This window comes from Coturnix japonica, chromosome 12 (genome assembly GCF_001577835.2).
Source record: "Coturnix japonica isolate 7356 chromosome 12, Coturnix japonica 2.1, whole genome shotgun sequence".
NCBI lineage: Eukaryota > Metazoa > Chordata > Aves > Galliformes > Phasianidae > Coturnix > Coturnix japonica.
Window position 1 is genome coordinate 12,942,695 of NC_029527.1, and position 12,160 is coordinate 12,954,854.

At 41.7% G+C, this 12,160-nt stretch overlaps 1 protein-coding gene across 4 annotated transcripts in view; it reads left to right on the forward strand.

Moving 5' to 3' along the window:
• Positions 1-12,160, forward strand: part of MITF (melanocyte inducing transcription factor) — an 86,239-nt gene that overhangs the window by 39,887 nt on the left and 34,192 nt on the right. For all 4 annotated transcript variants that reach the window (XM_015875345.2, XM_015875346.2, XM_015875347.2 and 1 more), the window contains exon 2: positions 8,068-8,314. In XM_015875345.2, coding sequence (XP_015730831.1) covers positions 8,068-8,314 — 247 coding nt within the window. The remainder of the gene's footprint in view (positions 1-8,067; positions 8,315-12,160) is intronic.

A 12,160-nucleotide genomic window follows, 5' to 3' on the forward strand; every position in this document is an offset into this window, starting at 1 on the left:
GAGGGTCTTTTCCTATATATAATGACACTTTATAAAATCAGAAGGTATAAACATTGCTTGCATGTTATTTTGAATGAAACTTCATTTGTATCACTTTTTATTTTAAATTTTTCTATTTACATGCTCTTAAGTGTAAGTAATCATCTTTTTTTCCCTCTCCTTGGTGTTATTCATGTCCAGAAACAAGGTGTGGAATTGTTTTTAAAAGAGGTTTGATGGGGAAGTGGCAGAGCAGTCCCTGCAGATGCCCATTCCCCAGTAGTCCAGCCATTCACAAAAATCTTTAATATTGATTTAAAGGCTGTGGTTCATGTAGATGCCATGAATTTATAACAGAGCTATGTCTGTTAGACAGCAGATGAAGAGGCTCTGTAGTCCACATTTCCACTGCCTTTCCCCAGCCTTTCCCCAGCCATCTAGTGCCAGCTGCAGAGCAAAACCCGAGGTGAGACTGATATGACCTACAGCTTGTGCTTGAGGACTGTGAGCATGCAGAAAGGATACCCATTTTGAGAAATCCCTGAGCTGGGAGTGGTTGGAGTTTGGAAGCTTGCTTAAGGAGGCCTCCTAACATGCTTGACTTGTTTGCATCTCATTTCTGGTTGCTTATCTAATGGGGTGCTCTGCTAGACAGACTTGGAGCTGGCCCTTAGCAGGAAAGAAGAGGCACTGTGAAGCAGGGGACATCATGCTGGATGTGGTTCTGGTGAGGATGCTGCTGATAGTATTGCAGCTTTAACTGTTGGACTGCTGGCTCCTGCTTTTGATTTGAAATCATCTCATGTCAGGGATTTTGCTGATTGCATTAAATAACCTATACAGAGGAATTGAAGGTCATCTCTTCAATAGTTGTTTGCAGTTTGGCACTGCTTCCATTGAATGACCATCGTCTTACTTGGCCTCAATGAGCATTTGTAAACATCACTACTACTTTCTTACGTGGACGGCTGGAACTTTTCCCATCTTGCTGTCTGCACTGTGAATAACCGAGGCAGCAGGAGTGGTATATCTGTCCTGCTATTGAAAACTGCAACTGCAGTGTAAATATCCAAATGGTAAGTGAAGCAAATGTTGTTGAATGAAGGCCTTTTTTCCCCTCAGTAGTTCAGCCTGTACAGTAAAATAATCCTCTTTATCCCAATAATTCTTCCACAAATAGCCAAAAAATGTAGGACTATAAGTAACGTTTAAAGACTCTAAAACTAAGTCTGTTTAAAATGTGTGGATGCTGAGGAATTGGTTTCTGCAGTCTTTTTAGAAAGAGAAGTTGCTAAACGCACTCCCTGATCAGATCCTGTATTGGCCAGCTAGCCCTGTGGCTACGGATTGAAGTGGGAGTTTGCATAACATCTGTCCAAGGTGATTTTAAAGTTCTAAGTAATGTGTTAGGTTCTCCTCGTGAATTTTGTATTCGCTGTAGTGAGCGAGTCATACACACTGATAACACAGACCTGTCACAAGCATTGAAAATTCACCTTGTGGTTTTTCATTATGAGTGTTGGGGGTTTTTAATCATTTAAGGCAAATCTTCCATAAACACTTTCTCTTTTGCTTCTTAAGATCCTGTTTGCTCAGCATACCAGAAGGAGGATGTCATCTGTGTGAGATGAGATTTCAGGCTGCCCTCTGCATTCTTTGGAAAGAATTAACCTAGTGCATTGACAAGCAGAGTCAGTAAGCAGAAAATCAGGGATGAGTAGAGGGATATTCAGATTGGGAATGATTGAATTCCTGCAGACCTTGGGAAGCCTGTTGGGTTCTCAGTTTGAAGAGCTTCCGGGTAGGTAAACAAGGTGTACAAACTGAACACAGCATGTCTGAGCTTTGTTTGCTGTGGGTCTTTTGAATAATCTTGTGAACTGACTGTGAGATTGATACATTGTTGCCTAAATTTAGATGCAATGAGAAAGGAACCTGAAGTCAGATTTTGGGTCTATGTAGTTAAAAAGTATCAAAAAGTGTGGTGATGTATGTACTTCATCTTCCCTATTGGCGACAGTGTTATCTTCTCTATTTACCCAGATAAAAGCAAGTAAATTCTGCATTGCAAAATCAAGAACTACAAAGGTTATTAATGGAGTGTTATCTCCTTGCTTTTTATTTTATCACTTCTTGGTTGTTGAAGCTATCTGGCTTTTTGTTATAGACGTTTTGCGAATGTGTGCAGAATTCTTTAGAGAGGTAAGTACAGATAAAAGGCGAGCAGCATCTGAAATAGCTCAAAAAGTCTTCAGCAAGGTGACGATTCACTCTGTCAAGCAAAAGGTAAATCTGCCTTGTGCTTTTTCTTTTTTTTTCCCCGTAGTATCTTTTCTGTTTGTGATGACTTTGAAAGTTTGAGAAAGACAGCGTGATAGGACAAGGGAGGATTGGTTTTAAAGTTTAAAAAAAAAAAGGGGGGGGGGAAGTTTAGTTTGGATGTCAGGGGAAACTTTTCACTGGGAGGATGGTGAGGTGTTGGCACAGACTGCTGAAGGTAACTGTGGCTGCCTGGTCCCTGGGGACATGCAGGGCCAGGCTGCATAGAGCCCTGGACACCCTGATGAGCAAGGGCTTGTAGGGGTTGGCAACCCTTCATGCAGCAGGAGGTTGGAACTAAGGGTCCATTCCAAACCAAGGTGTAGTTTCACTGAAGTGAACTTTGGATATGCAGGAGTTATCCTGCAGAAAGCAAGTTATCTTGCACCCATCTGTTCCCTTTTGTTGATAAAGATCCTGAGAAAACTGTGTTCTTGTCCACCCACCCCTCTGATGGCCTTATTACCCTAATCACACTCCTTTTAATTAATGAATGGGGTAAGTGCTTTCAACACCAGTGCATATCTCCTGCTCCCAGGGATGGGTGTGAGGGCAGTGCAGGCTCCAGCTTTGTGGTATGACCCCACAGCACAGCACCGCTGGGCTTTTCCTTTAGCTTCCCACAGGCCACGGTAGGACACATCTGTTCCTTGCTCTGGGCCTGCTGCAGTTGGTAGTTTGTGCAATACCCATCTTGGAGTGCCTGGGCTGCATGGAGCCCACTGTGGCCATCTGAAGCATCACCTCAGAAGGTACTTGGCTGCACAGGCCTGCCTGCTCTGATCCCAGGGGCTGATGATAGCAGGGCCTTTAGTTCTGCCTGGTTCCCTGCTCTGGTTGGGGATCAAGTTCCCAAGCTGTATGTACTGAGAGCTGTGTCCCCAAGTAAACAGGCATTCGAGCAGATCAACTCATGGCATTTTATTAAGTCAACACTCATGCGAAAGCCACCTCCAGAGCTTAATAATTATTTACTGAGTGCTGCTGGGTCATGAGTGAGGTTTTCATTAAGTTCAGAAAGCATTATGCTAGCAGCTTGTGAACGTGTGCTTTAAAGACAGGAAGAAAAATGGAAAACTACTAAGTGGTATGCAGCTACTTTAAAAGGTGGAGGGTTAAATTGTCTGTGGCTGTGAGTGTTCCTTTATTTACTAATGTAAAGACAAGTGCATCTGCTAAACTTAATTCTGTTTGTAACTCGGCCTTGAGCTCCTGGTCGTGGACCTGCATGGAGGGCAGTTGAGGGCTTCACCTCTTCCCCTCTGCAGACTGACTGCTTGGGGGTGGGCATGTGATGGTGGGCCTGGCCAGGGTTAGAAAGCTGGAGGGAGAGAAAAATGGTGGAGCAAAAGCAAGCAGTGTGTCTCTTCACATGTGTAACCTTCAAATAAAGAATCCTTTAATAAAGAGGGCTGAAACACAGTTGTTGCTGTATTGTAAAGGCTGATGAAAGCCTCTGCGCTGTTTATGTAATTGTCAGCCTTACTGCTCTGCCCTTGACAACAAAGGACATTAAAGGGTTGTTTTTTTTTTTAACATTGATACATTAATTCAGTGCCAACCAATTGGCTTTCTGAATGAAATGTCACTGTAACTCGCAATCAATTATTAAATTTTAGGAATGAAGCACAAAGTGCTACGGGGAAAATGCTGTGGTACTTTTCCTTTAAGTAGAGTCCCTTGTGATGTCTGAAGATGGAAAAGAGACTTTTTATCTGCTCCCCATTGTGTTAATTTTGATTTTGCTCTCATATGGTATCCTTCTGTTTTTTTTTTACCTCTGTGGCAAATGATGATGCTGACTGACAGGTTAGGTTAGGTGCTGCTAACATGTCTAGTGCTGGCATTTGTGTCCTGAGGTGTTTACTGCTACAGGGGCCGCAAATTGCACCTGTGTAGACAAACCTAGTGGTGAGAGAAATGATAGCACTCATTGAACAGAAGGAGTGTTGGAAAGGGAGTTGAGTTAGCAGCTTCTGACAGTATCTTCTGTAGGTCAGGCCAGATGTTTGAATTGTGTTGGCAGACCTTCATCTGCTTGCTTGGAGGATCAGCCTTGTCTTGAGCTGATGTCAGATACTTCAGTGTGGGTTGCTTTTCTTTGTAAATAACAATGAATGGAGTAAGGGTAAGGCATTAAATATAGGTATTTAAATCGCATACTGTTTCTGCTCTGATCTCTGAGAGCTGATGCAGCTCCATGGGGTTCTGGAGGTGCTACATCTTATGCTTTTGTTGGCTGATCTCAGAGATAAGTCCATAAAAAACATCATATCTGGATGTTTTTCATGGTGCCTTCAGAATGTCTTCTACTGAGTGTCACCTCTGCCACGTAGGGCAGTTGTGCACACGCTTAGCTGAAATATTTCAGGTATTCATTTGTCAGATCCTGTCTGGAGCAAAATATCACAGGCTGTTGCTAAAATTCAAAGAGAGTGATGGGGAAACAGGTGTGTGGGGCTTTGTTTGTTTGTTTTGATCAAAAATAATTTGGAAAAGCTGGGTGTTTGAGTAGTTTGGCATATGTTTTCAACTCTTGTAATGTTTTATTCCAACTTAAGGGCTTTCGACAGATGAAACTCCTGTTCCAGATCTTTTAACAAGTACGTGGAAAGTGCAAAATATTGTAAACCAGACGAGTAATGCATGTAAACTAGAGATCCTGTCTATTGAATTTCTTGCTCTGAAAACAAAACTGGCTAAAAAGAGACTAGTTTGGTGTTTTGTCCATGGAGACAGAAGTGAAATATTCAGTACCCATCTGGAAAGATAAATTAGGCTTTAAAATATATGGTCTCTTTAGTCACTTGAGTTGATAGCAGTGAAATTAAACTTGATTTTAATATGACCAGTTGCTTTTTATTATGCAACAACTATCTGCATTATAATGTATGCATATAGTAACTAACATTTCCCAGGCATGTATGCAAAGGATTTGTAATTTAGATTTATTTGTTAAAATGTTATCACTTAATCATTAATTGAATTGGCATATGGCATTCATAACTAATAACTCTGCCTGTATTACACTATGCTTATTAGACTGCTAATGGATAACTGGTTTAATCATATGTCAATTAAAAGCATGAGTCAGTTTCATTTATTGCAATTAAATGATATCCATAGACTGTGTTTGCAGGAAGTATCTCAATCACATCAGGTATCAATTGCCCGTGTGGGTTCTGTTACTGACTGTGTAACGCCTCGCTGAGTCAGTTCATGTATGTGAGCTCTGCTGGGTGTCTGGGTTCTGCATCGTACTGCAGTGTATTTCTCTGTGCTCAGCACTGAGGGAAGATCTGTTCATGTGGCAGAGCTTAGAGGTCAAGCAGCTTCAAGTATGATTTTTTTTCAGTATACTTTTGACTAAGCCTTTGACATCTGTCTTGAATTTTGGTTTATGGCTTTATTTGCTTTCCAAATAGTATATGGTGATGAAACCCCAGCACCCTTCCATTCAGTCAATGCATCAATCTGCTGGGAGGAGCCGATGGAGTGGGGGATGAAGGCTGAATTTTGCATATGATGAGAGAATGAAATACTGAGGGAAATTTCAAATGCTTCAGTTTCTACTGTTCTCTGTGCTGCTCTCGCTGAGTTGTAGCAAGTAGAAGGAAAGCTGTGTCAAACCTTAGTGTGTAGAGAGGGCCCTGAATAGACCAAAAAGCTTCCTCAGGTGATAAATAATGGGAAATCTGAACAGCAGGAGCTGCTTTGTTTGTCTGTTTTCCTCATGAATGGAGCATTCTGTCTGGCAGGTGGTGCCTGATAGCAGCACAGTCTGGAACAACTCAGTTGGTTTCTGTGCCATGTAACATCACCGTGCACACACAGCAGTGATGTGCCTGCTGAGCTCACTACGCTGTTAAGCTACATTGCTTTCTGGCTTCTGCTTTGCAATAAGGATGAACAGGACATTCCGTAATCTCACAAGCTTGTTTTCTCCTTCAGTTGGCCCCCAAATCTGGTGGTTTGGATGGAAGATCAGGCAGATCAGGCTCTTCTTCCTCTGGCCAGTGTCTGCTCTTATTGTGATGGTTGTTAGGAGTACATTGCTCGTTCTTGCGTTACCTCGTTAACTGCAAAAGAATTTGAGATGAACTGTTGGGTTATCAACTTTGCAGCATTAGGTGTCCGTAAGAAATACCAATAGTACACTAAAGAGAAGTCTGCTTAAACTGACACAAAGAAAGCTTTTCTTTAGCATGAGGAATGAGTCCTTCCTTAAAAGCTGCATTTCAGCACTTTTTTTTTGGTGCTTATCTATTGCAGTAAACCACTAAAGTGAGTTGTGTGAGGAGAACCATTGGGGTGCCGGGAGGAAATGTCAGCACTTCAGTTACATGAGTATATAGGCCATAAATATACCTGTACTGGGGGGTGCAGGCACAATATCTTTTTTTTTTTTTCTTTTTTTTTTTTTTTACTGATTGGGTGTGTTTGATGAGAATGATTTGGAGACTTTTTTGGAGCTCTGTGATTCTCTTAGTTTGGGAAATGTGTGTTTCCAAGCTGGATGGGAACTCTGAGTAGCTCTTATATGCACTCAGATGTGAGGTTCTGATGGGAGAATGCTCTGTATTAATTGGGAGGGTGGTGTTTTTGCAAGTATCACAGTCATTGACTTGTCTTGAGCAGCTAATTAGTGCGATTATTCCACAGCTGCATTAGTTTCACCACAAAGGTTTTCTCTTGTTTTATCAAAAGGATCAGTGTCTCTGTGAATGTTTCAACCTGACAGGTCTTAAATAGTGAGGCTGTCTCCTCCCTCTGCTCCCTCCCTGCCCCCAGAACGTGTGCTCTGGAAGAGCAAAGTTTGATCTTTGGTGAGAGTAAGCATGGGCTCTCCTTTTGCATTTTCATGGTGAACACAACATTGATCCTAAACCAAGCTTTCAGCAGTGCTCCTGTTGGACAGGCTCTCAGTGTCCACGGTCCTGAGATGAGAGCTAGAGAGATGCTGAGCCCTGAGCTGCTCTGTGTGCTGCCCCAGCAGTATTGTACAGGTAGCACTGAAACTCAAAAGCCAGAGGTGGAGTCTCTCTGCAGGTTTCCCAGGCACACTGTGTATCAGTTTGGTCCGTGGAGTCATGGATTCCTAGCTGCTTCTGACTCCTTTCTCTTAAAGGATGTGTATTTTGATGTTTACCTTCCTTCAGAGTTCTGCTTTATAGTCATGTCTTATAAATGGAGTCTTACTTCTGAGGGTGAACAAAATGATTGGGTGTTTCAGAAGATGTCTCTGACTTTACGGCAAAGTGCTGTGCTTATCCTGTGCTGCCCAGTGTTGATGGCTCTTGAATGTCGCAGTTTAGCTGAATGTTAACCTAGCTGGCTCAGCAGGCTTTGGGAAGGGTGGCTGCTTTCATGGTAGACGTAGACTTATTTATTCTGAGCTCAATGATTAGACCTAGAGTATTGTCTGTACCTCTCAATGAACACAAGTCATTCTTCCCAAACTTATTTTAAAAATTATGAATGTGAGTGCCTGCTGCTATCTATAAAATCTCTTGTTTTTCTAACAGTTGGTTGCTGTAAAACTTGAAACGGTGAAGCACATTTTCCAGCTGGATGTTGGTGTTTAGAAGTGGTTGGTTGCAGTCAGGGCAGCACAATGCGGCTGCTAAGTACCCGCAGTAGGTCAGCCACGCACCCGTCTTAGTGCGGCATTTCCGTTTGGATTCTGCTCTGTGGTTCTGCAAACCCTGAGCCTGGGAGCAATGGAGCCCCTGGTAGAAGCTGAGCCGTCTCTCTCTGCTCTTCCCACAGCAATTCTGAGCATCCTGGCGCTTCCAAGCCTCCCTTAAGCTCCTCCAGCATGACCTCACGAATCCTGCTACGGCAGCAGCTCATGCGTGAGCAGATGCAGGAGCAGGAGCGTCGGGAGCAGCAGCAGAAGCAGCAAGCAGCCCAGTTCATGCAACAGAGAGTCCCCGTCAGCCAGACACCTGCCATCAACGTCAGTGTGCCTGCCAGCCTGCCCCCTGCCACGCAAGTACCCATGGAGGTCCTCAAGGTACGTTGGGTCCCCGTGTGCCGCTCTCACTCACTGAAATGGGCATTATGCAATTGGGATGTGGGAGAAATATTTTCAGTACCAAAATCTTGCAAATAAGCTTCACTTTGGCTTGATTTGCAGTTTACTTTGGTGTCACAGTATTCAAGATGGAAAATCTTGTTAGCTTGTGGCCTTTTTTTGTTTAAACTTCAGGATCTTGGGAAGGAGGTTTTGTTACAAAACTCCTGTTTCTGTTGTTTTCCCATTGGAAGCCATTGCTTGCTCTTTCTGATGCTCAAAAGGAAGAAGATGATAATAAATACTCGAGTCAATAGTTCATTTTACAAATACTATATATATATATGTGTATATACATATGCTTTTAAAAAATTGAGTCAAAACTCATTGCAAAAAGAGGCTTCTCAGAAAGTCTTAATCTGAAATACGGTGAGTTTCCAGCCCTGTGCAACAAGCCTTGGTAATCCTTTTTTGCTTAAATGACTTGCTGTTAGAAGCTCTGGGTTCCTTGTCCTATTGGAAGCTGTAGGAGTTTGTTAGAATCTCTCTGTCCAAGGGGATGTAGCTTGCTAAATACTCAAGGGAAATCTTGAACAATTAGAAGAAAAGAGATAATTTCATGCTCAGAGTAAGTTCGCTTAATGTAAAGTAATGTTCGCTTAAAGTAGTGATAGTAAAAGTGCACAAAAAGTAATGGAAAGATATGATGATATATCTTGAGAGAGTAGAATTTTCATTTGTTTTGTAAAGTTATCTATTATCTTTGTATTATTCCTATCTTTTTATTACAATTTTATATTCAGTAATTTTTCTCAGACAATAGGTGATTTCTTACAGGACAAGTTAAGTGGGTTACAATGCATTCTTGTATTTTGCCCGTCTCTGTTCTGTATTAGTGATATATAATAGAAGATTTAAGCTTAAAACAGACTTGCAGGCACAGTATTCCTAGGCAGTCTCAGTGTGTTTTATGTAGGAGATGCACGGTGGTCTCGTATATTGAATCTGCATTATGGTGTTGTGTTGACAGTGCTGTTACTAATACTTAGAGGAATACTAGGAATATACGGCCTATGATGTAGGAGTAAAACTGATTATCAACCATATATTTAATTTTTGATGGGAATGCATGTGTAAAGCACTTCTGGCATATGTGTGTATACTAAGGAGTCTGAAACTGACTGGGAGAAGCTATTTTGTTTTAATGTTTGTGCATCCTGAATTTGCTAAATTTGTTTCCATATTGTGACATCCGAGTTACAGTGTGGTTCTAGCAGGTATATAGGTGAGGTAGTTTTCTATTCATAATACACTTGGTTAAATAATTGTATTTTTTGGTAGTTTCGTCCTAATTCATCATGACATGAAATGTAGGTGGCTTTGTTTTTTCCTTTTCTAACTCTCTTTGAAAGCTTAAAGGAACATGTTTAATTCCTGGTGATACGTAATTGTTAAGGAAGGTGTGTAATGTCATGAAGTTTTAGCAGTCGTTTATGTTGTCCATTTTACTGCTGCCTCTTTACATGAGAGAGAAAGGGAAGGATGTGAAGGATTCAGACTTGAACCCTTGTCTTTTGGGGTCCTAGAGGAAGCATCTGTCCTCATTCCCTCTACTTGGCAGGAGAGAGGACACCTCCTTGGCAGTCTCCTTGTGCCCCAAAGGCAAAGTGCTTGACCTCAGAGAGAGAAAAACTAGCAAATACACGCTTACCTGGTTTGTAAGTTGAAAGTAATGCCTTAGAACAAATGCCTTTTGCAAACAGACAACTGTGCATTGAAGTAGTGGCTGGGGAAATGTGAGCTACTTGATGGAATAAAACAGCCTCTGACTGCCTGTCACCTGCATTTACATAGCGTTACAGGCAACAGGAGTGAAACTGCATCCTTGTCATCCTCCTACTCTGCATGAGACAAGACTGCTTTGCTGCTTGGCTCAGAAGTTGTGCCTAACAGTAAATGAGGATCTTCCTGGTGCCGATAGGCTGCCAGCCAGCTGTGCCTGGAGTATGCCTTGCTGGTGACATCACTTCCCTGGAGCTGCTTCTTATACTTCAGTTGTTTTTAGCTGTAGACAAATTATCTGTATAAGCCTAACAGCATTTTTAATTAGATGAATAGGGAACTACATGTGGTAATTTTATTATCCAGATGGTCTGGATTTAGTGACCTTAAAGAATGAGAGTGTAAAAATGTCCTTTTTGTCTTTCAAAAACGTTAATCTGTGAAGCACTTTTCTTTGAGGGAGCTTTTTGAATGTTACTTCACAGGCAAATAATGCCAAAAGTAGCAGCTGTTTCATATGGTTGGCTTTGGTGATTTAAAATCACATTACAAGCGCCAACCAAACACAAAAGTCAAATAGGTAAATTTCCTGTTTGTATTTTGTAATTATGCCACATGACTGGCCCTGTCTCCTCTATCTCCCAATATTAGGGGAATAGTACTTGACTGGGGATGGTATTTTGGGATGACTAGCTTAAAAAGAAGCTGAAACTGTTGATGAGCTTGCATTTTGTATTTTCAAGATGCTTAAGATGTCATCTAAAACAGCACAGAAAGAGTAATATATATTAACCTATGTCACATTGCATAGGAATCTCCAAGTTACATCATGTGGTCATTACGTTCAAGAGTATATGAATAAATAGGATTTTATTTTCTTGAGTAATGACTTCTTGCATCATTTCTCTGCTATGTAATGTAGCTTGGCAAGGTAGGAAATGACCTGTTGGAATTTAAATTTTGTGTTGCTTTGTAAAGTGTAATTATGAGATGGACTAGGAATAGGGCTAATTCATTTGAAATAACATCTCTTCTGATAGCAGGATGAGGGTTTGTTAGGGCTTCCAGTTGTCCTCCTTCACCACTGATGCTAGTTTCACTGGCATAAAGGTTAATTTATCCTTAAGCACCTTTCTCATCCATATCCTACTAGTGGTTGAGGAATGATGATGCGGAAAGATGTCACAAGGGGTTCCTTGCTTTCACTCTGCTTCTGGACTTCCTTTTTGGTAGTAGTCCTAGCAGCTGATGCTTACATGTGGGGAGCATCTACTGTTACTGCTTTCTGATGATGGTAGCTTTAATATGCTCCCTTCTCACCTGTTCCCCATCTCCTTTCTCTGTGAGTAGTTTGTTCTAAAATGAGTGATCTGCTGGCTGTGTCACTGATGGCATACAATAATGTTGGTAATGTGCTGGGTACTTTGAACATTTATCTGTCACAGAGGACCTCACTTAGGATTCCTCCTGCCTTGCTGCCTAGGTGAGTTTCCTCATGGTGTATGCTAACTGCTCCTTTGGTGCTAAAAAATACAGCTCTTGACTGCTGTGAGTTGTCATTGTTTAAAGAAAACAAGCTACATCTTTTCAAATACTGGACCCAGATGCTCTCTCTGTTTCTGTCCTTCCTTCATCATTCCAAGAGTGTTTGCCCATTGTAGGGCAGTGTTTGCAGGCTGACCAACACAAGTCCATTCATCTTTCCTAGTGCCATCCCTGCAATCACTGTAGTTTGTGTTATCTTTTGCCTTGAAGTGGCTTTTCCAGAACCAGCAGGAGCCCACTCTGACCTCTTGCTTAACCCTTGTGGCATTGTTCATTCAGACTTTAAATGCACCACCATGAAGAGCTCTTTGCATCAGACACCCTGTATTTGTTTGTATTTGAAATGCCTTCTGAGTGATGCTAATAATTGTGGATGTATATAAAAAAATACCTTCTCCTCATCTTTTTGCAGTGTGCTCTGTTGCAAACAGTGACCCATGGTGTTGTTGTAGTCCTTCTGTTACTAGAGAAGGCTGGGCAGTTAGAAATGGTATTCCTTGTATAGTAAGTACCATGAAA